The 24,551-nt window shown below is 34.9% G+C and overlaps 2 protein-coding genes across 6 annotated transcripts in view; one reads left to right on the top strand and one right to left on the bottom strand.

The window, feature by feature from the left end:
- LOC138131086 (probable multidrug resistance-associated protein lethal(2)03659) overlaps window positions 1–21,752 on the top strand; it is a 47,168-nt gene extending 25,416 nt beyond the window's left edge. Inside the window, exons 1-10 of one of the 5 annotated variants that reach the window (XR_011159713.1) lie at window positions 15,383–15,514; window positions 15,993–16,106; window positions 16,165–16,392; window positions 16,445–16,875; window positions 16,923–17,079; window positions 17,141–18,361; window positions 18,774–19,106; window positions 19,729–19,879; window positions 19,930–21,044; window positions 21,092–21,752. Coding sequence is in view for 1 of the 5 variants with exons in the window: in XM_069047849.1 (XP_068903950.1) it covers window positions 16,030–16,106; window positions 16,165–16,392; window positions 16,445–16,875; window positions 16,923–17,079; window positions 17,141–18,361; window positions 18,774–18,885 (2,226 nt within the window). In the remaining 4 variants the exon portion in view is untranslated. The other 4 variants (XR_011159710.1, XR_011159711.1, XR_011159712.1 and 1 more) reach the window with 4 other exon arrangements.
- Window positions 21,753–21,879: 127 nt separating this feature from the next.
- LOC138131091 (uncharacterized) lies at window positions 21,880–24,211 on the bottom strand. The gene is made up of 4 exons (XM_069047862.1): window positions 23,260–24,211; window positions 23,027–23,071; window positions 22,851–22,975; window positions 21,880–22,801 (listed from the first exon to the last, which is right to left on the bottom strand). Exons 1-4 carry the CDS (start codon window positions 23,426–23,428, stop codon window positions 22,796–22,798), a joined length of 345 nt encoding a protein of 114 aa, XP_068903963.1. The 5' UTR covers window positions 23,429–24,211; the 3' UTR covers window positions 21,880–22,795.
- Window positions 24,212–24,551: the final 340 nt, after the last annotated feature.

Here is a 24,551-nt window from a genome sequence, read left to right on the forward strand (position 1 = left end):
CAAGTCAAATTCCTACAACGCTGTTCAGGTTCATAAATTTATCTTTTATCCAGCTCAGTCATTTATCCATGAGTCATATTTCAATTCACGGGTCGCAAGTCAAATCTCTTTCACGCGAACGTCCACCAACGTCTATTTATATTGTTTGTTGGGACCAAGCACCACCATACCAGAGAAATAATGGTAGGTAATAAAAATGGGGGGCATATTCAACCATCTCCGTAAACTTATAATTCATTCAATAATTCACATTTTAGGATTGCTGACATAAAAAACGGCTAACTTTTAAATTTCAAACAACAATAAAAGTCAACTAACTATATGTCAGTCATAAATCTTTCATCTTCATCTTCTGAAGACAATTTAAACCCAAAATATCCAAACAGTGGAAGATCCCGCAAAAAAATAAACTGCTTTAATTTTACCAAGAAAGATATTGATGAAGCAGGTCCTTCGTCAGAGAATTAAAAAAAATTTCCTGGAAATGTGATCAATGTGAATTTTGCTGGAAATCTTTCAAAACTTGTCAAGGTTTGAAGATTCATTGTTCGAAAATTCATCAAATTAAAGAAACGTTGCCTTTCAAGAAACATTCACAGAATTCAGAAGAAAAAATATATACCAATGTCTTTCAAGAAAATTATTTATCCAATTTAAAATCTAAAATTCCTGTACTCAAGGGAGTTCCAAAAGCAGCTCGTCCTTTAGTTTCCAATGAACTGACAAATGTTATTAATGATGTTGTAGAAAAAAATACTGATGTAACATGGTACAAACTATTTTTGTTTACTTATGCTGTTTTGCAACTACCACAAAAGAAAAATAAATCAAAAAACCTAACAACCTTCGTAAAAGAAAACCTTAACGCCTGGAAGATTATCAAACAAGCAGATTTTAATGAGATATACAACCACATTATGGAAAATTTTGTAGAGAAAAAACAGAGAAAAATTACCAAAAAGTTTAAAGAAAATGACAGTCAACTATGTCAAAAGGCTCAAACAAAATTATCAGATGGGGATATACGTGGTGCTTTAAATATGTTGACTTCACAAGATATGATTGCTCCAAGAAATGAAGACACGATACAAGCATTACAGAAGAAACACCCATCACCAAGAAAATATAACTCAACAACAGTTTTTCAACAAAAATCAAATAATAATATGTCTTCTCTAACTAGTATAGAAGTAACAAAAGCTATAGCATCGTTCCCAAATGGTTCTGCTGGTGGATTAGATGCCATCCGACCTCAACATCTTAAAGATTTAACATCTGATGTATTAGGCCAGGATAAAGTGAATTTAACAATGAATGAATGAATGATTATCAATATGTGCAAATCTTTGTGCCTTAAAAAAGAAAGATGGTGGTATACGACCAATCGCTGTAGGTTCTACCATTAGAAGATTAATATCCAAAATTGTTTGTCGAAGGATAGCTGATAAGCTAGGATCAAAGTTTAGACCTCATCAGCTTGGATTTGGAACAAAAGGAGGAATAGAAGCCGCTATACATTCTGCTAGACGATATTTACAATATCCTCATCAGTCAACAAAAGTACTTTTAAAAATTGATTTCTTGAATGCTTTCAATATGCTAGACAGAGAAACAATTTTGAAGAAAGTTAATGAAGAAATTCCAGAATTCTATAATTTTTTAAATCAATGTTATCAGAAACCTTCTAATCTCTACTATGGTTCTACAGTTATCCTTTCCCAACGAGGTGTCCAACAAGGTGATCCGTTAGGACGTCCTTTATTTTGTCTTGGTATTTAATCTATGATAAATTCCCTCTGTTCTGAGCTCAACATTTGGTATATGGATGATGGTACATTAATTTCTCATCAAGAAAATGTATTTCAAGATTTGGAATCCATTATAAGTAGATCAAAAGACATAGGTTTAGAGCTTAATTTCTCCAAATGTGAACTAGCAGTGACATCTAATGATACAGAAGAGAGAAATAAAATATTGGAACAATTCAACTTCATTGCACCTGGAATTAAGATTTTAAAACAAGAGAATACATATATACTAGGTTGTCTTTTATATGACACAGGGCTATCAAAAGCATTAGAGATACGGACTTCTGAATTAGATAACGTGACCACTCGCATGTGTCATTTACCATCACATATGGCTTTTTATCTAATGCAAAGAGCATTTTCTATACCCAAAATGAATCACCTACTTAGATGTACACCTTGCTGGCGTTCCAAACTGGAACTAAAACAATATGACAATGTCCTACGGTAATCTGTTTCAAAAATTTGTAACGTGAATTGGGAAAATGATAACAGTTGGATTCAAGCTACTTTACCGATAAAGCTAGGAGGACTTGGATCTTGGAACTCTTCTAATCAATTATCGTCACTTATACTTCCAAATTCAATTTCGCAACTAAATGATTCAGCTAATGAAGAAGTAATTTTAAATTGGAGTTTAATTACTAACATGAAACCTTTGGAAATTCCAACGGCTTATGATCAGAAAATTTGGGATGAAAAAATTCACAATATTTGTCATAAAATATTATTAGACAGAATGTCTACAGACAAAGACCAAGCCCGATTATTAGCTCTTCAAGAAAAAGAATCTGGAGCTTGGCTACATGCACTCCCTTCTACAAATTTAGGTACTCTTTTAGATAATAATCAATGTTTCAGAATTTCAATTTGTTTACGACTTGGTATTCCAATGTGTGTTCCCCACCCATGTATATGCGGTGAAATTGTCGATAAATTGGGCCATCATGGTCTATCATGCTACAGAAGTGCTGGAAGAAGAGCACGTCATGAAATGATCAATGACCTTGTTAAACGAGCACTAACATCTGCTGAAATTCCGTCGATACGAGAAGCAAATGGATATTATCGAAAAGACAACAAAAGACCAGACGGTATAACTCTAATTCCCTGGTTATGTGGCAAACCTCTTTTATGGGATGTAACATGCACGGATACATTGGCTAAATCATATATTGAATTATCTTCAAAAAAAAGCTGGAGAAGCTGCTCGCCTACGAGAAAATGCAAAAAAATCGAAATACGTAACTGTGGAGACATAATAATTACCATTTCGTACCTATTGCTATTGAGACTTTGGGTCCTTGGGGTGATGACGCAAAAAAAATAATTAATGAGATTGGTCAGAAAATACAGAAGATTACAAATGAATCAAGATCAACTTCTTATTTGAGCCAAAGAATAAGCATTGCAGTACAACGGGGTAATGCAGCGTCAGTCCTTGGAACAATGAACAATGACAAATTAGAAGAAATATTTTATATTTTATAAAATTTTACATAATTGTGTAACCTTTAATAATTATTCATTATTATTCAGGTTTAAAAACAATATGACATATTTTGAATTCCCGAGGGATTTCTGTATTTGACTTAAAATCATAAAACAACTTTTTGATGACAACTTGCCAAATGGGTTTAACAGACTTTATCTACGATCGCGTAAAAAGTAGGCACTTTTTCCACTAAAAATCGTTGTCAAAGTTGACGTTTAGAGAAACTGACGGAATCGTTCTCTAAAAGTTTTAGAGCACGATTTCTCGCTTTTATGGCACAGAACTGTCAGAATACAACAATCGAATTTGTTGGAAACATTGTTTAGGTTGCTAAACGACGTGCTTCTCAAACGACTTTGGTTATTCATGAAATATTGAACCAATGGATTATTTTATACAAATTTATGGTGAAACCGGTGTGATGATCTCACGATCGTACCTCGGTCGTATTTTAAACCCGTTCGTGCAATAAAGGATAACTTTTTACACTTATATCTTAAATAACTATTAATAGACTTTTTTTTTACTTCTCCATTTTGGAAACAGGCCGCGATTCTGTTTAAATTTCAGTTATCAGTTATGTAAAATTGTGTTTATCAAACTCGTTCGTCATTTACTACAGCTCAATGTTAAAATAGACAAAATTAATATTAATATTGTTCAAACTTTTGTTCCTTAAATGAAGGCTGATTGCACCAGAAGTACAGGAATACAATAAATATTAATTGAAATACTAAGAAATAAAGTTGATGGTCAAAATATCAGTTACTAAAGAAGCTATCTGTCTAAACACTAAAAAATTCAAGAATTACTATACAAGTGTGGAATGTACGATATTAGTCAGGCAAGAAAAAGTTTACCTGTGAACTCGAAGAGCGAAGTGACTAATGAGTAAAGCTCGGATTATATGCACTAAAAAATGAAGAAAATATGCGCATATATATGCATTTAAATATGCAGGAATATGCACAAACATGCTATAATATGTTCACTTTTACAAAAAAAGACAAAATTTGACAGAATGAATCTATTTGTTCAAAATTTATTAATAGTGAGCGGCAAAAGTATTGAATAAATTCCTTAAAAATTAAACAATTTTTTTTCCAAAAAAATCTTTGAACGATTCAATTTTAGTTTATAAAAATACATATTTTAAAACCAAATAAAATTCCAAGCAGTCATTTATTTTCGAGTGATGAGGTCATCGACGATTTTTTTTAAATGGAAACCCCCTATTTTTTTTCTTGATTCAGATAGCTTTTTTAATTGTCTAAACGACAGTATAAAAATTTTGTTATCCAACATAAGGAAATTTTTGAGAAAAAAAAAAAAATAAAGTTGGAAAAAATAAATTTCATAACCAACAAAAACAAGTCAAAAACTGTACTTAAAATTAAGGAATTAAATGTTTGAATTGCCATCTCCCGGCTTGTTAACAATAAACAAGTCTATGAAGAAATTCCTCCTGTTTTAGTTTTAACTAGTTTTATCACCGCACCCAATCAAAATGAAAATTTCTATGCGTTGTGTTTCTGTTAAATGAGCCATTTTCGAAAACGTTTTGTAAAACAAATAACACAAACGATTGAAATTGGCAGTACTATTTGACTGTTGGATTTATCTACTTGATTTTTTGACTTGGTTTTGTTCGTTATAAAATTTATTTATTCCAATTTTTTTTTCTCAAAAATTTCCTTATGTAAGACAACAAAATTTTATACTGTCGTAGACAATTAAAAGGGTTATCAGAATCAAGGAAAAAAATAGAGGGTTTCTATTTAAAAAAAATATCACTCGAAAACAAATGGCTGCTTGGAATTCTGTTTGGTATTAAAATATGTATTTTTATAAACTAAAATTGACCCGTCCAAAATTAAAAAAAAAATGTTCAAATTTCAATTAATTTATTCCATACTTTTGACAAAAAAATCTGGAAAATTGGAGAAATATGCACTGATACGCATTTTTTCCCAAAATATGCATTTTCAAAATGACGTAATTTCATTCAAAATTTGTTAATACGCCCAGAAAATCCAAAATTTTGTCTATATACGTCATAGAAACAAATATGCAATTTGCATAAAATCCGAGCTTTACTAATGAGTAGTTCCACATGAGTATAATATAACATTTTATCCAAAATCGTGTGTAATTGAATTAAATATTGAAATAATATTTATAAAATTTTGACAAGAATATATTCCACGGAAACTATGGGATGGTTGTTATAGTAACATTTTGTTTTATTGTTTATTAACAAAACCGTGAAAAAAACGTACTTACGTGGTGTCGTCTTTATAGAAACAAATTTAAATGGCAATTGCATAGCTAAGTAACGCACTACCACCGAGGAAGGACGAGAACTGCATTCTCCATCCCGACGTCGAGACGCCTCTGGACGAGACGGGGGCTTCTTCCTTGAAGAACGTCCAGGAGTCGCCCAAGGACACCAACGTTTCCGCAGCAGTTCTCTATGGTCATAGTACCGTTGTTTCAAACAATTTCTAGTCAAGTAGACTATGAAAAACAAAACCATTAAAAACCTATGACTTAACTTGAATAATTCAGGCGTAAATGTGATTATCATAATAATTGTTTGGAACGAACTGTCATAAAACGACAATTTTAAGAATAGCTTGAGAACGGTTCTTTTCCTAGGTTTCTACGAGAATTGGGGTCAACATTTGACACTGCCGCCGCGGACTGGACCGCACCGTTCTATCCCGCCAGGGGTACTGTTCGTCTTTCTCGAATTGTCGTATACGTAACGGATTAAAGTTAGGTTATGTATCCAGGGCAAAAAATAAACCCGCGCAATATGTGTAAACAAGCAATGTAATACCAATAAATAAACCACGATTAACAATTAATAAATAAATTAACAATTAATAAATAAACCACGATTAACAATAATGTGTTTTAATTATTCTAGAGCAAGTGGAAATGCACATTGTTTTGTTACACGCCTCTTCATGTTCTCAAAAACAAGCACCAATGTCCCAGGTGTAGCCCGCTCGCATTTTTCCTTAATTCTGATTTTCAAATCATCAATTGTGTGGACAGGTCCCTTGAAAACGGTGTTTGTTAAATGAGGAAATAGGTAATAATCAAGCGGCTTAAGATCTGGCGATCTTGCTGGCCAGAGATCTCGACTGATCAATCTATCTTCAAAATGCCACAAATAACCAAGAGTCTCCCGTGTTGTATGGACTGTAGATCCGTCTTGCTGAAAATACCCATGAGCCAAATTCCTCATTTTAAGGAAGCCTTTGACAAGACTAATTATATAGAACAACATTCTTCGTCTTTCTCATTGGAAATTTTAAATTTTAGAGATTTGTCAAATTCTAAAAAGCGTTTGGAAAAGCATAATAAGCTCGACATATACTACGATAGGTTTCCTGGACATTATGTTCCTGTACATTTAACTGTAATTCAGAACATTTATGGTATTTCGGATAATTTAACCCACACAATCATGACCCTGGCGGGCAGAAATTAAAGAAGTTTGGAGAGGGTATGCAGGAATTTTGGTAGAAATGGGGTGTCAATTAAATAATAATACGTCTCAAAAAGTTTATTCCACATCCAACCAAAGTTAACATCATAGACAGTTTGGCCACAGTATAACCAGTAGCGACAGAAATCTTGATTTGCGAACGTGACCCTTATTGACTTTTACTACCCAAACCGTCACTTCTCAAACAGCGTGGGATATGAATAGGCAACTCCTTATACATACAAAATCAGGCATATTTCAGAAAACAGAAAGTTTTAGTGGAATTTACATTTATTAATCAGAGAATTCATAGTGATTCAGGGCTACCACCACAAATTTCAAACGAATTCAAACCAAATTCAAGGACTTTACTACCCAAACCGTCATTTAGTCGTGTTCATAACGACCCAATGCTTTTCTTATGGACCTGTCATTTCGTGTCGCTACTAGTTATACTATGGTTTGGCGCTGAAACAATTCGTTTAAATCACATAACGATAATAAAAACTTAAACTAATTAAATAGTGATCCCGTGATTTTTAATAACCTACCGCAATTTGGAAAATGAAATCAAATTGTGTCATCGTTTTCTGACAGACCTTTATTGCAATCGGTGTTTGCATACAAGTAGATTTCCATACCAAATTTATTTTAAATTTTATTTTTTAAACCGACGCAGGTCCTTCGAACGTTAATATAAATCTTGACGAAAAATTCGGAAATGTCAAGAAATGTCAAAATACAATTTATGAAGATAAATTAGTTTTTCAATGTGAAGAGTGCAACAGGAACTTTAAAAATGAAAAGGGTCTTAAAATTCATAGAACAAGAATCCCTGGACTAATGGGACAATCTTTTTTGTGTGAATCATTTTCCTCAAAAATTGATAAAACAAGAAGGAAAAATGAAACAATCCATCAAACTCTACCTACTTCCACGGACTATGAGAAACAATCCGGATCACAAGATAGTCAACCTGATGGATCTCAACGATTACGTTGTACTCTATGTCCTGGAAAAACATTTAAGGATAACAACAGATTGAAAATTCACGTAGATAAGTATCATGTCGATAATAATCTATCAACTTTTTCTACTTCTTCAACCGATTCAATAACAAAATTGCTAATTAATTTGAAACTTCAGTTACCAACTATTAGAAGAATTCCAAAAGCTTGCAGACATTTAGCTGCAGATAAGTTAAGTTCCATTATTAATAATTGTCTTTCGACCAAATCATTATCATCCTTTGAGAATCTTTTGCTTTTTTCGTATAGAGCTTTCAATGTAGCAGAGAAATATGATAAGTCGTTGAATAAGCATATAAAAGAAAATCTTTCTAATTTTGAAGTACCTCAAATACGAACTGGTTCTAAGAAACGTACAAATTTATCATTAGCTAAGAAAGTAGAAGCAAAAGTAGCCGATTTTGATATCTGAGGAGCTGTTAAATTATTGTCCTCGGATGACTCATTAGCTTCATTCAACGAAGATGTTGCTGAAGAACTTAAAAAAAAACATCCTTCACCATCTCGCGAACTTTTTTTCCCAGACCCATTCAAACCAGGAGACATTAGTTTAATATGTAGTCAATGAGCAAAACGTTCGAGAAGCTATCAATTCATTTCCTGCCGGTTCTTCACCAGGTTTAGATGGCATGAGATCACAATACTTGAAAGATATCATATCTTTGTTAGCGGGTGAAGCAGGTCAGAAGGCACTAAGAGCTTTAACCAAACTGTGTAATTTTTTATTATCTGGGCAACTTCCTTCAGAAATCTGCCATTTATTGTATGGTGCGTCTTTATGTGCCCTTAACAAAAAAGATGGAGGAATTAGACCGATCGCTATCGGAAACTGTTTGCGAAGATTGACCTCAAAGCTAGCCTGTTTTCAAAGTCGAAATATTGTAAATTCGTATTTATCTCCACACCAACTTGGAGTTGCAACTAAACTAGGATGCGAAGCTGCAATTCATACCACACGAACCTTTGTTAATAACGATCAAAACCGTGGCAAAGTTCTTCTTAAATTAGATTTCAAAAATGCCTTTAACTCAGTCGAACGGGATTGTATTCTGAAAGAAGTCCAATGTCATACCCCACTTCTGTACCCTTATCTTTATCAATGCTATAGAAATCCTTCAACTTTATTTTTCGGTAATCATTTAATTTCTTCTTCTGTTGGAGCTCAGCAAGGAGATCCCTGCGGTCCCATGATTTTTAGTCTTGCCATTCAACCAATTATTTTATCTTTGGATTCTCAAATGAATATATGGTATTTAGATGATGGAACCTTAGCTGATTACCCAGAAGTAGTTTTATCCGACTTTAAGAAAGTTATAAATTTATCTCAGGAAATTGGCCTTGAATTAAACTTTAACAAATGCGAGATCTTTTGCTGTTCTGGAGACACAGATTTAAAAGTCATAAAGGAATTTCAAAATTTAGCACCAGGCATTAAAATCTGTGACCGAGAAAGTTTATCTCTTTTAGGCTCTCCAATCTTTGACCAAGGTTTTAAAAACACCGTCGAAAAAACTATAATTACAGTTGAAAATCTTTTAAACAAAGCTGAACTCCTTAACAGACACGTGGCTTATACTTTAATCAAAAACTGTCTTTTCATACCAAAATTTAATTTTTTATTAAGAACAACTCCATTTTGGAAATTTTCTAATTATGTTAATTCAATTGATTCTTCTTTAAAGTCTTGTTTAGAGAGAATACTTAATTTACGTTTAACTGATTTACAATGGCGTCAGTCCACTTTACCGATTAGATTTGGTGGTCTGGGAATTCGTCGCATTTCCGATATTTGCCTCCCTGCTTTCCTATCTTCAATTAATGGGGTTAAAAAACTTGTTTCTTTATTACTAAACTCAAAGGATAATGAGCTTAATATTCACCATTATGATGAAGCTTTAGCAGTCTGGGGTGTAGCAAATGAGAACGAAATACCAACAATTCCACAATTTCAGAAGAATTGGGATAATATTAATATCAAAGGAATAATTGCCAATGACTTAATCTTTAATTCACCTAGAGACTTGGCTCGTTTTAAAGCTTTGCAATGCAGAGAATCAGGATCTTGGTTACATGCAATACCTTCTCCTAATATTGGTACTCTTTTAGATAACACTTCCTTCCAAGTTTGTATTGGTTTAAGATTGGGTTGTAATCTTTGTACACCTCATATTTGCAAGTGCAATGCGAAAGTTGACGAAATTGGCACCCACGGTCTAAGTTGTTTCAAAAGCAGTGGTAGATTTTCAAGACACACTGAAATTAATTCCATTATCAATCGGTCTTTAACTTCAATTCATGTGAATTCAATTTTAGAACCAAACGGACTGTCTCGGGATGACGGAAAACGCCCAGATGGGATGACTTTAGTACCGTGGATTAAAGGTCAACCTTTGGTTTGGGACGTTACTGTTGTAGATACACTTGCAGACAGTTACTGTAGAGTGATTAGTTTTTGTATGTGGTTATCAAGAGTTTTTGTATTATTATTTTCAACAGTATGTAAATAGATGTTATTCTGGGCGGTTGTGTTGCTCCACCACCCACGGCCTATATAGTAGCTATTAGCAAGGAGTAAAATATCCTACAGTGGCGACGAGGATTATTATTTATTACGGGCTCGTTCAGCAGTGGAAGTGAGATCAGGCGGTCAGAATGACGAAAGAAGGGCCGAGGTCATCATACTATGGCCAGTTGCGGGAATTTAACCCGGTAGTGTCAGATTGGACAGTGTACAAACGGCGCATGGACAATTATTTTATTGTGAACGCGATTACGGATGACAACTTTAAGCGTGCAATGTTATTAACAGCACTAGACGAAGAGGCATACAAACTAATTTTTAATTTGTGTCTCCCGACTGCACCAGAGGACAAGTCGTTTACAGAATTAACCGAATTGTTCGATAAACACTTTAAAACGTGTGAATCCGCATTCGTGGCACGACAGAGGTTTTATGCAGCAACGAGGAATTCTCAAGAAAGTGCAGCTGAATTTGCAGCAAAGACTCCGAGGGCTGGCGTGTAAGAGTGAATTTCCGGAAGCGGTTCTGGATATGACACTTCGTGACCGGTTCATCATGGGATTCGGTAAAGGACCGGTGCAAGATCGGCTATTTGAGGAGAAGATTTCAGTTTCTTTCGCTGACGCCGTTAGTGTTGCTTCCAGAAAAATGGCAACACATTCCCTTCAACAACAAGTGCAAGTTAAGTTGGAACCCGAAGTTTTGAAGGTGTCACAAGGCAAGGGGAGCAGTAGGTTCAAACCACAGTTCAAACCATCAGTCACTCCAGGAGCCCAGAAAAGTGCAAAAGGCGAGGTTAAGAGTCTGCAACGATGTAAAGTATGTGGCCGAGGTAATCATATGGCACAGGATTGTCGGTTCAAGGATTACAAATGTCATGTATGCGGGATCCAAGGTCATCTGGCTCCGGTTTGCTCCAGGAAGAGAGACGGACACAGGGTCCAAAACTATATGGAAGATCAGGATGAGTCGATTTTTTGTATTAAGTCAGATGGTTTAAAACCCATTTATTTGCCAATAACGATTTTTAACAAACAATTTTCGTTTCAACTCGATTCGGGGGCGAGCGTTTCGGTTGTTTCGGAAGAATTTTGGCAGAGTAACCTTGAAGAGGTAGCATTAGAACCATCTAAACGTAATTTGTTTGTGTATCATGGAGCAAAGCTTGATACTATCGGTTGTTGTCAAATCCCTATAGAATACAATAACGTTGTAAAAGAGATAGAGTTATTTGTAGTCAGAAATGGGAGAGTTCCTATTTTAGGGCGAGACTTTATGAAATTGTACAGTATTGAGTTTATACAGAGTCAAATTAATAATCTCAGTTCGACTAATTTAGAATATTTAGTTAATAAGTATGACGATGTATTTTCAGAGGGATTAGGTACCTTTAACAAAGGGGTGATTACCTTGAAATTGTTAGATGAGGAAGTTACACCGAAATTTTTTCGGGCTAGAACGGTACCATTCGGATTGCGCGATAAAGTAGAGGCGGAATTAGATAGGTTAGTGAAATTAAAGGTACTAACTGCGGTGAATTTTTCACAATGGGCGACGCCTATTGTTCCTGTATTAAAGAAAGATGGGAGTATACGCATTTGCGGTGATTTCAAAATAACAATTAATCCTGTGTTAGAGATAGATAAATTTCCATTACCGCGCATAAATGATCTATTTGCAAAGGTGCATGGGTCGTGTGTTTTTTCCAAAATAGACCTGTCTCAAGCGTACAACCAGTGTCTACTGGACGAAAAGTCAAAAGCGTTGGTGACGATATCAACACATAAGGGTTTATATCAATATACGCGTCTTCCATTTGGAGTAGCATCGGCTCCAGCCAAATTTCAGAAAATTATGGAATCATTGTTGGCTGATTTGGAGGGAGTAGTTTGTTTCTTGGACGATGTTTTAATTTGCGGTAAGGATAAACAGGAGAGTGTGCAAAGAATTGAAGCGGTTTTGAGCCGTTTGCGCGAAAATGGATTAAAGGTATCGCCAAGTAAATGTACCTTTTTTCAAGACGAAGTTAGTTATTTGGGGTACAGAATTAACAAGGTTGGGTTGCATCCTTCGCGAGATAAAGTCGTTGCAATTAATCAAGCATCAATACCTGCTAATATCACTCAGTTAAAATCAGTTTTAGGTATGATTAATTATTATGGGAAGTTTGTACCAAATTTATCCACAATTTTGGCTCCGTTATATGAGTTATTAAAAAAGGGAACGACTTGGAAGTGGACCAAGGAGTGCGACATTGCGTTTAAAAAAATTAAGGAGATACTAACGTCGGCGCAAGTGTTGACTCATTATAACCCAGACTATGACATTAAATTGTCCGTTGATGCGAGTCCCTACGGTTTAGGGGGAGTAATTTCGCACGTGATGCCAAACGGTAGTGAAAGACCCATAGCGTATGCATCTCGAACTCTATCTAGTAGTGAAAAAATTTGGAGTCAGATTGAACGAGAAGCATGTGCTATTATTTTCGCTTTAAAAAAATTTCACCAATATTTATATTGTAGACCATTTACGTTGGTAACGGATAATAAACCGCTGATAGCAATTTTTCACCCAACTAAGGGTATTCCACAATATTCGGCGAATCGGTTAAGGCGCTGGGCGATTATTCTTTCGAATTACCAATACAAAATTGAATATGTCAGATCGGATAGGAATTCGGCCGATTTTTTGTCACGCGCATTACCAACGAAGGGCGATGTCGATGACCATGATTCGGTGGAAACTGTCGAGGGAGCAGTAAACCACATAAGTGCGAATGTTGATTTAGACGAAATTAAAAGATCAATGAGTTTAGATAATACCTTAACAAAGGTGGTTAACTTGGTCAAGAAGGGTTGGCCCGGCTCGGTTAAGAAAGATTCGCAGTTGTGGTCTTATTTCAACATTAGACACCAGTTATCTCTGGATAAGAACTTATTGTGGTGGAATAATAGAATAGTAATTCCGTCCGGGATAAGAAAAAAAATTACTTTTAAGTCTGCATGAGTCGCATTTGGGCGTAGTCAAAATGAAACAGATTGCAAGATCTTATTTTTTTTGGCCGGGGATTAATCGCGATGTTGAGCGTGTAGTTGAAGCTTGCGAGGGTTGTGGGCAAAATCAACAACACCCCGCAAAGACCATATTGCATAACTGGAAGTGGCCTAAAGAAGTATTCAGTCGTATTCATATCGATTACTTAGGACGTTTTTTAAATAAACATTTCCTAGAAATTTTAGATGCTCATTCGAAGTGGGTGGAAGTTTTTCCCACTACAAATATCACAACGAGTTTCACAATTTCAGCGTTATATAGTGTTATAGCAAGATTTGGTATTCCTAGGTTAATTGTCTCCGATAACGCTACAAATCTCGCTACAAGTTCTGAATTTCAAGACTTTTTAAAGGCATTTAACATTAAACAAATCACATCTGCCCCATATTTTCCCCAAAGTAATGGTGCGGCCGAAAATGCCGTCAAAACAGTAAAGAACGCGTTAAAGAAGGCTTTCGCAGTTGTTAAAAATAGTAGTTTTAATGTGAATGAGGTACTTAATAAGTTTTTATTCGATTATCGAAATTGTGCACATGCAACTACGGGGTTTTCTCCTGCATTTCTGATGTTTGGTCGGAATATTCGCACACGTTTTGATATAATCTGCGATGAAAACGTTGAGCTTGCGGTTAAAAAGAAGCAAGGTATTCAGGAATTTCATTTTGGGGGGCGACAGAGGGCAGAGTTGCGAGTTGGTGACAAAGTAATGACGCGGGATTACAGGGGAGACAAGGGAACCAAAGTTTGGACGAAGGCGATTATTAAAAAAATTATAGGAAAATGTACGTTTTTGTGCCAAGTAATTGAGACAGGGGCTATCTGGAAAAGGCACACCAACCAGATCAGGAAACTGAGACTGGAGGGTAGTTTGCCAGTTTCCGCACCTCCAGCTGAACCTGGAAGCGTGGAGTCGGCTCCGGGTAAACGGGAAGCTACGTCTCCAGCAGGGGTGTTTTCGCCTGTTAGGAAGCGTCTTAGACGGGAAGTGCGCCCACCTCAGAGACTTATGTATTTTTGAGACTTATGTATTCTGAGTGGAAAGTGTATTTGGATAGCAGGGGAGAGTGTAGAGTGATTAGTTTTTGTATGTGGTTATCAAGAGTTTTTGTATTATTATTTTCAACAGTATGTAAATAGATGTTATTCTGGGCGGTTGTGTTTCTCTGAATGCTCCACCACCCACGGCCTATATAGTAGCTATTAGCAAGGAGTAAAATATCCTACAGTTACGTATTGAAATCATCTGAAGTCTCAGGTTTTGCCGCTGAAATGGCTTGCAAACGCAAACATAGCAAATATAGTTCAATCATTTCGTCAAACTACGTGTTTAAAGGTTTAGCATTTGAAACCTTAGGCCCTTGGTGCAAAGAAGCCATCGATTTCATTAATGTCATTGGAAACCGACTTATCGCGGAATCAGGCGATTCAAAATCAAAGAAATTCCTTTTCGAGAGGATTTCCCTTGCCATTCAACGTGGAAACGCTGCAAGCATTCGGGGCACTTTTCCAGATTCCGCAATATTATCGGAAATTTTTGTATTATAAAACAAAAATGTTTATGTAATTATGTTATTAATATAAGCTCTTTATAATTATAAAAATTATAATACATAAATAAAGTTCCTAGTGAGTTGCATCAGATAAAATATTCGCATTTGTTTATTTATTACAATTACTACAATAATATACATTTTAGGATTGCTGACATAGAAAACGGCTAACTTTCAAATTTCAAACAATAATATGACATATTTTGAATTCCTTAGGAACTTCCGTATTTGACAAAAAATCATAAAACAATTTCAATTATTTTTTGATTAAATGAACATGACAACTGCCAACTGGATTTAATGCATTCTTTTTTTTTTCTCCGATAAAATTCAGTCGTCTTTTATGTAAAATCGTGTTTATCAAACTCCTTCGTCATTTACTACCGTATAATGTTAAAATAGGCAAAATTAATATTAATAGTGTTCAAAATGAAGGCTGGTTGCACCAAAAGCACAATAAAACAGTAAATGTTAGCTGAAAGTTGATGGTTAAAATATCAGTTACTAAAGAAGCTGTCTGACTAAACACTAAAAAAACTCAAGAAAAGGAACTTTTAATGTAGGTAAAGTAAATCCACGATCTTTCAGATATGTTTTCCATATTTTTTAAATAATTAGAACACTATTAAAAATTCCAACATTATTTAAAAAAATAATGGTACAGAATTATGTTAACTATTCAAAATATATTTCAAATATAAGAATCAGTTTTGTTTGATATTTCCAATCGTATAATGTAAATGTATGAAATACCATTTTATTTTTGTATTCATTAAGTTAATCGTTTGGCGTTATGAGTTATTTCTGATGTTTTTTCAACACTGTTCTTACTGTCGCACTGTAAATTATACTGGCAAAAAAAAAAAAAATGTTGATTATATTATTATATATGTAAGTAACGCATGTTCAAAGAGAAAATGGCATTTTTTGTGAAACATATTCGAAACGGACATACATTATATCAGACACTGAAATATCAATGTAATTACAAATATGAAATCTGGACGTTATTTAATAAAAAAAACTTTTTAAAATAGGTATTGAACATCTCTGGAGTTCATCCACAATCAAGCTATGGATAGTTATTTAGAACAAAAAAGAGCAATCAATCCCAGGCAAACAGCTAACATATTTTCCAAAGTGACATTCCTGTATTAAGATCATTTTAGCGCAAATTTCTTTAAAACATATTATATGTTAAAATTTTAGCTTCACTTGGAAACTATTTAAAAGGGGCGCCAAAGAAGAATTAAAAGAAGAAGACTTGTATGAAGTGCTCCCCGAACATGAGTCGGAAAAATTGGGAAATCGCATTTTAAAAAAATGGAATGAACAAAAAAATGAAAATAAGTGTTCGGTATTTTCACTCCTGTGGAATTTATTTGGGAAATATTACATTTTACTTGGAACCACCAAAATTATTTCAGTGATTCACCCGTAATTTAGATCGTAAATTAATATTAATTTTTACAAAGTCATTTCTTTGTAGTGTTGTTCAGCCCATCGTTATAGGAAAGTTGGTTTCTTATTTTATTCCAGGTCAAACCGAGTTAACCAAAATTGAAGCATCTTTCTATGGAGGACTTGTTATTATATTCACATTTACCAGTTCCGTTTATGAACACAACTACTTTTTGGCAACTTCAAATTTGGCAATAAAAATGCGTACAGCGTTGACTTCCTTGTTTTATAGAGAAATTTTCAATCTGCATCCCGCCAAACTGAGAAACACTCCAATTGGCAAAATCACCACTTTGATTACAAAGGATGTTATGACATTCGATACTTTCTTTGAACTATTTAATGAAATGTGGACAGGATTTCTTTCGACAATAATAATTTGTTTCAGCATGTACCAAAAAATTGGTTCTGCTATGTTAGTTTTGCTTTTCACATATACTTTGTATATTCCTTGGCAAGGTAGATGTTTACAAAAGTCTTTAACTATTGATAACAGATTCTTTTAGTTTATGTGGTGTGGAGGGTCTTTTGTTTAAAGATGGAGACATCAAATAAAACTGATAAAAGAATGCGCAGCACCCAAAAGGTTTTGTCGACAATCAGAAGTACAAAAATGTATGTCTGGGACAAATATCTAAGTAGAACGACCAATCGCATTAGAAAGTAAAATATAGATGAATTTGTATCTTCTTTAACAAACTTATTAAATGATTCTTCTTTGCAGGGATGAAATGCGCACTTTGTACAAAATGTTCATGTACTTGTTCTTTACAACAGTTTCAGCAACATTAGTTCAACACTTTACATTATATTTGGTAATAATGACCTATATATGGTCGGGAAAAACAATCACAGCTGAACTTATGTACTTTGTCGTTGGTTGTTTTCAAGGTGTGACTTTTACCTTGGTTTTTATGATACCATATGGAATGTTTTACACGTCAGAATTCATTGCGGCTGTCAAAAGAATTCAGCAACTATTTAAAATAATTGGTATGAAAAGGAATATGGAAGAATATCAACCTGAAATGAAGGAAGCACACATTTCTTTAGGAAATGTCACCGTTATACTGGCTGAAAAAAAAATTCTTAGTGATGTTAGCTTTGACCTTAAGAAAGGTTTAACAGTGTTAACAGGAAATACTGGTACTGGCAAAAGTGTTCTAGTGATGACTTTGTTGAAACAGTACGAAATAACTACGGGTGCTTTACTCATTGAAGGTAGAATATCATATGTTTCACAAGAATCGTGGTTATTTCCTTCGACTATTAGAGAAAACATTCTATTTGGGCAAAGATACAACGTACAACGTTACCAGGAAGTGTTGCAAGTTTGTGCCCTGTGTCACGATTTCAATTCGTTTGAATTTGGTGATGCTACTGTTGTGGCAGATCGCGGTATTAACTTAAGCAAAGGACAAAAAGCCAGGATTAGTTTAGCGAGAGCAATTTACAGAGAAAGTGATATCTATCTCCTGGATGATTGTTTGTCAAGTCTAGATCCATTGGTGGCTGATTTCATATTCAAAAATTGCATTAAGAAGTTTTTGGCTGATAAACTAATTATGCTAGTTACACATAATGAAAACTTCATCTGTCAGGCTGATAATGTTATCAATATGAATCAGAATGTCTCCATAGTATCAATAAACGCATCATCCGAAGCAACTGAAAAAATAGAAAACGAAACACCTACTGAAAACGTTTTAAGAGAAAATGACCAGAGAGAAGGAGAGGATACAGATGTGGGTAGCAAATTAATAAGTGAAGGAGAGAACAGGTTAAATGTGTACAGAGAAGATAAAAAATCGGGAACTGTATCTTGGCGTATTTATCAACAATATATTAAACTGGGAGGTACCAGTTTTGTTTTCGTCGCTATTTTTCCCATATCTATACTAGCTCAGCTTTCTATAAGTTATAAAGACAAAGTTGTAAGTAATTGGTAAGTGTTTAAAATACCATCAGTGTCGTCAATGTGATTTAGCTATTTAACTATCAAACTAATGCAATATGCACCATAGAAAAAAGAAGTAAGCGGCGACTGCGGAAAACCACGGAAAACGTTGAGCATAACTTAAAAAACTGTCACTTGTCAATTGTGATATTTACTTGAGTCTTATGTAAGAAAATTGTTTCCACTCCATAACACAGGGAAAAGATGTTGAAGATAGAATTATATTTTCAAAATGAGAACGAAGAAAATTGTGAAATTACCGGAAACAACTTTTTGTGTTATAGTTTCAGTAAACCCATATCTTCTGAAGTTTAGATTTCCATAATCGCTTTTATTTCTTTTTTTTTTTATCATATTGTGTTGAAATAAATTCGTTAATGATGACACTCTTCAATTCTAGGGTAAATTTACAGAGTGAAATTTCCAATTATGTCAATGGTACTAACGACAATCCTGAATTCATTGAAATACGTGAAAGAAATACCCGCTTCATATATATTACTCTGTTGTAATCATAGCAATTGCAATAACAACTCTAGGTAGAGCTTTTGCTCTTTTCTTGTTCTTGCGAAAAGTCTCTGTCAATTTGCATAAACAGATGTTTCGACAAGTCATTAATGCTACGATGAAATTTTTTGACAACAATCCTCTAGGAAATATTTTAAACAGATTTTCCAAAGACTTGGAAACCATCGACGAACACATACCCTTTGTAACACACCATATTATAGCAGTAAGGAAGTAAGTGCCGGTTTCACCAACGTGAGTTAAATTTAACTACAGATTAAAATACAGGGTTATTCACGCGAAGGGTACTTCTGAATTTTTATTTTGCCGCAACCAACAATACCAATGACAGTGACCACTACACGAATGTGTTATTTCTTTTAACTTAAAAATCAAAGTAAGTTGGATAGATTTGTCGGATTGGCAGATAACCTGTATTTAAACAAAATTTAACAAATAAATTAACAAATGAAGTTAATGTAAAAGGTGTTCCAAGTGTCTACACCATCAGCTTGTAACCATCCGCAGCGGCGACAGAATTCTTTCCACACTCTCCATAAATGCTTTAATGTCAAAGAGACAGAACTAGAAGCCATCGTGGATTCAGTTATAATTATTTTTAAAATTTGAAATGAAGATATTGTCGCAATGTGTATAATGGGTTGCGGCAAAAAGAAATTCAGAAATACCCCTTTCGTGAATAAGCCTGTATATGAAAACATTGTTATAACAATATAGGTAACTAAAGTAACGAAACATTTTAACCTACAGTTAACGTTAAATTAATGGGGTTGGTAAAATCGGCCCTAAGTGATTAAATAAATTTTAGTTACTAAATTTTATTACAGATTCTTTTTGAAACACTTGGAGTTTTATACTTTACTACATCTATTAACACGGTATATTTAGTTCCAACGGTATTATTTTTCGTTGTTTTGATAGTCTTGAGACGGTATTATTTGAGAGTTGGCACACCTTTGAAACGAATGGAGGCTTCCAGTAAAATCATGTAACATCTTCAACCGCTTCTTTTGACATACATTTTTTAGCTAAGGGACCGATAGTTGCATATTTTGACTCTGCATTAGAAGGTCTACCAACAATCAAAGCCTTCCAGGCTGAAAATTTGTTGATTAACAAATTTGATAAACACCAAAATCTCTACACTTCCGCTTCTTACTCTTACGTTTGCTCTATGAGAGCATTTGTATTTATGGGAGAAAATATGACGTCAATTTTCATTGGTTTTGTCATTTTACAATTTTTAATTTTTGATGAAGGAATTCTTCCTGGTGACGTGGGGCTGGCTCTGTCACAAGCTTTCATGATGTCCGCATCTCTCTGTTTTGGAATAGGCAAATGGGTCGAACTTGAAACCCAAGTAACATCATTGGAAAGAGTTTTTGAGTATACAAACATCAAGCAAGAGTCCAAATCTGGTTTGGTACTAAGTAATTGGCTTACTTTTGGAGAAATTAAATACGAACATGTATCTTTATCTCTCAACAAGAAATCGTATTTGTTGAAAAACATATCTCTCTTGATAAATCCACGGGAAAAAGTCGGGGTCGTGGGAAGAACAGGGGCCGGTAAATCTTCGTTGATTTCAGTTCTTTTTCGATTGTACGAATTTGAGGGAAAAATTTCAATAGATGGGATAGATATCAAAACACTATCTCTAGATACTCTCAGATCTAACATTTCAGTAATTCCACAGGACCCCGTTTTATTTGATGGAACATTTCGTGAAAACATTGATCCCGAAAAATTGTGTAAAGACGATGAAATATGGAACGTCGTAAAAGTACTAGATTTACAAGAAATAATTCCAAACCTGAATTTAAAAATTAGAGATTCGGATTTCACATTTGGTCAAAAACAGTTAATTTGTTTGGGTCGGATTTTATTAAATCCGAAGAAAGTTGTAATTTTTGACGAAATTTCAGAACATGTTGATCCTAAAACTGAAAATTTGATTTGTGAATTAATTGATAATTATTTAATTTCATCTACAGTGGTGAAAATAGCACATCGGATGAAGTTCATTCTGTCGTGTGATAAAATATTCGTATTGGAGGACGGTGAAGTAGTGGAACATGGTCATCCTCAGACTTTGTTGCGAAACGTGGATGGTCTATTCTCCAAATTGGTTAAGGTTTCTGATGTCAGTTTAGTACACAAGTGATGGTACATATAGAGTGTAATTTCCAGTTAAATATTCTTTTTGCTGTATACGACCATATGTCTCAAATCAGGACTTGGATGTAAAACAGACACATATTAATAGTATTTAGAAATTACAAAAATTGTTTTCTGTGGATGCATTCTCCAACATAAACATACACAAATAAAACAACATCTTTTAAACTAAATATTAATATTAATTTAAGTAATTAAGTTAATTAAATATTATTAAATTGTTTTAGCGATTGCACGTTTCTTGTCTAATATTTGTTTTATTTTCACTTAACATTTTTTTAGAACAAGTGGTCCAACATAAAATAAACTAGGCAAAAATAAATAGGGAATTTTTCCATTTTTTAATTTTTTATAAATACAGTTTAAAATGTATAATGAAATATGTTACAAATATACTACGTGACAAAGAAAGATAAACACCCTTTTATTGATCTTGATTCTCTTGTCACCCTACGACGTCCGGTGCCCTTAGCCCTGTGTTCACGCCCTTCTGGAGTCCATGCCTGACAACATCTTAAAATGGTGCCTACAGATCGGCCAATTCTTCTGGAAATTTCTAAAATCCGCCCTCTTTCAAAGTCACTAAGCTGAGGAATCTGACCAAGTGTAGGTACTGTTACGTTATAAATTACGCTCCCAAAACTGGGCAACCCTGTTACCGGTTACAAATCCGGAATGTTCAGGGGTATAACAAACAAGTTGTGGCTTCGACTCGGTTTACAATGCGAACCACGAGAAACGCCGACTGAAGCTGAAAAATTGGTGAGAACAGCCCGGAGTACGGGAAATGATACACAATCTTCCAACTAATCGTTTATTCAGATAACAACCACGAAAATAATGATATAATGAAAAAGAAAACAACGAAGCCTGAGTAGCCTGATGGCGTGTACAAATTTAAGTAACCCTAACTCCTCGGAGGGTCCTCCGGGTCCCAGACGTTCAACGAACGAGTACCGGCGAAACAGTAAAAAAAATTCCCTTCTTTAGCGAAGGAGGAAGGCCGACTGATCCTACGTAACGTCGCTATTCGGCTACGCCGCCCGCATAAGCGGAGAGGTCCTCCAAGTCTTTCTTCGCTCCAAAAAAAAATTGAAGTTAAGATTTTTTTCTTCTGTACGGACCGGTGAAGAACCACGCGCAAAAAAAGATCGGTGAGCGCGATACACAATTCCTGGCGAGGTCGCTCACGGATTGATAATCGTTCGTGAATATAAAAACCCGACGGACTTGATAAGGAAATTTTTTCTTAAGTTAGTACAATTATTGAAGTCACGCGCCTTATGACAAAACTGCAACTTTAACAGTCGAACATATTATAAATCCTAAACGCGATATACAAATTAAATGAATCTGATGGAAACTATTCACCCGTCGAAATAATGAGTTGCGACAATGGAAATTTGACAATAGTTAATTACAAACGCTCAATTAGTTCGACGGAGTGACAAAATACCACCGAAAACTTTGAGAAGCCACGGCCTGTAGAAAAATGGGGTGTCACCACTGCTCCGGACTTGCTGGTGGGTAGATCCGGCACCTTCCGGTGAGTCCGGGGACGACCTGGACTGACAGGACCAGACGAGATCCTGATCCGCAAAAGCGTTCGGTCTGGAACCTTCCGTAGTGAAGTCCGTGATCCGCTTGGCGATGTGGGCGGTGGTACTTAGACGAATCGTCTCCAACGGCCCTCGTGAACTCCACTACGTCGTCTCGTCAGCCCTGCAAATTCACTCGATCACTGTCCCCTTGACTCTCCCCAGGCACTCACAACACCACCGGCAAAAGGTCGTGAAAAATCTCTCTTCCGTCTCTGGTTCCCCCGATTTATAGCTTCCACCCCCTCTATGCGCAGATTTTTCGGCGAGTCCGAGTACGTTTCCGTCGCGATGGATTCTAGAACATTCTAGATAATCGCGCGGCGATTTAAATCGTAACAGTACGCACTCGTGGCATTTCTCGGCTTACAAAAACACTTTTCCAACAAGTTTTCTAAAATTCAAAAGTAAAAATTTTCAATGTAAACAAAATTTCCTTACACCTGCAATAACCGAACCAGTAGCACAAAAGGCAGAATACTGCATAGATAGGGCTGCAAATTTAATCATTTCTTATTTGACCCAAAACACATTTACCCGCAAAAACTTATTGAAATAAAACTATAAGTACTGGGTGTTTACCTTTCTTTGTCACGTAGTATTGTATCCATCCTGATGAAAGACTAGAGTCAAGTGTCGGTTGAACGTATCCTACAATATACAAAAAATATAGCAGAAAGCGATGTTGCATCTCGAGATGTTCCAAAACTTTGGCCTCAAGAAGGAAATATTGAGTTTCGGTCAGTCTCATTATGCTATGACTCTGATGATCCACCAGTTCTCAATAAAATTTCTTTTAATGTAAAAGCAACAGAAAAAATAGGAGTTATTGAAAGGACTGGAGCTGGTAAATCTTCATTAATTTCAGTTCTTTTTCGCTTGTACCCATTTGATGGACAAGTGGTAATTGATGGTGTCGATACCAAAGAGATATCGTTAACTTCACTACGTTCAGTGATTTCAATTGTTCCACAAAATTGTGTTTTATTTTCGGGTATCCTGCGAAAAACTTGGATCCGTTAAATGAATACAGTGAGGTCGATATCTGGAATGCTTTGGAACAAGTTGAACACTAAAAGATGCGATTGTTAAATTACCTTCTAGTCTAGAAACGTCTGTTTCAGAAGAAGGCTCAATTTTCAGTGTAAGACAAAAATAACTGCTGTGTTTGGTTCGCGCTCTCTTAAAAGATAGTAACATCGATTTCAAAACTGATGACTTAATCCAGGCAACTGTCAAACTGTCAGATGGAGGTTCAAGAACTGCACCATAATAACCATAGCACATAGATTAGGTACTCACAGTGATGAATTGTGATAAGATACTTGTTATGGACTCTGGACAGGTTGTGGAATTTGATCATCCGTATAACCTTCTGCAAAATTCTAATGGATTTTTTTATAAATATCTTCACAAAAGTCCTAAGACAATTGCAGAGAATTTAATAAGCATAGCTGAAAAGGTAAAACTGATGTTTATACTGACAATGAATTAACAATATTTGTTGTAGAGCTATATCAAGATCTTTTAAGAATACTGTATTGCACCTACAAATTAATTTAATCTTTGACGCGAGCCCCCTGAGGATATTAGTTATTTGTTATAAAATATTTAATATAAATACCGAGCGATCATTTAAAAAATAAATCGAGTTTGCTTTGGAGCCTATGCTATTGTTGCCAGGACGCTAGGCACCGACGATTATAAAAAAAAAACAAAAAAATTAATAATACGTAACTGTCAATAAAAAAAAACAGCAATTCTTTTGGTTTTGTACCACAAGTTAATTTTCTTTTATATAAATAAATATATATTCCTATCGTGCGTGTGTTCGACTGAATTGGGGAGCAATGGGACGAAGGAAAACCCGGCAA

This window comes from Tenebrio molitor, chromosome 5 (assembly GCF_963966145.1).
Source record: "Tenebrio molitor chromosome 5, icTenMoli1.1, whole genome shotgun sequence".
NCBI lineage: Eukaryota > Metazoa > Arthropoda > Insecta > Coleoptera > Tenebrionidae > Tenebrio > Tenebrio molitor.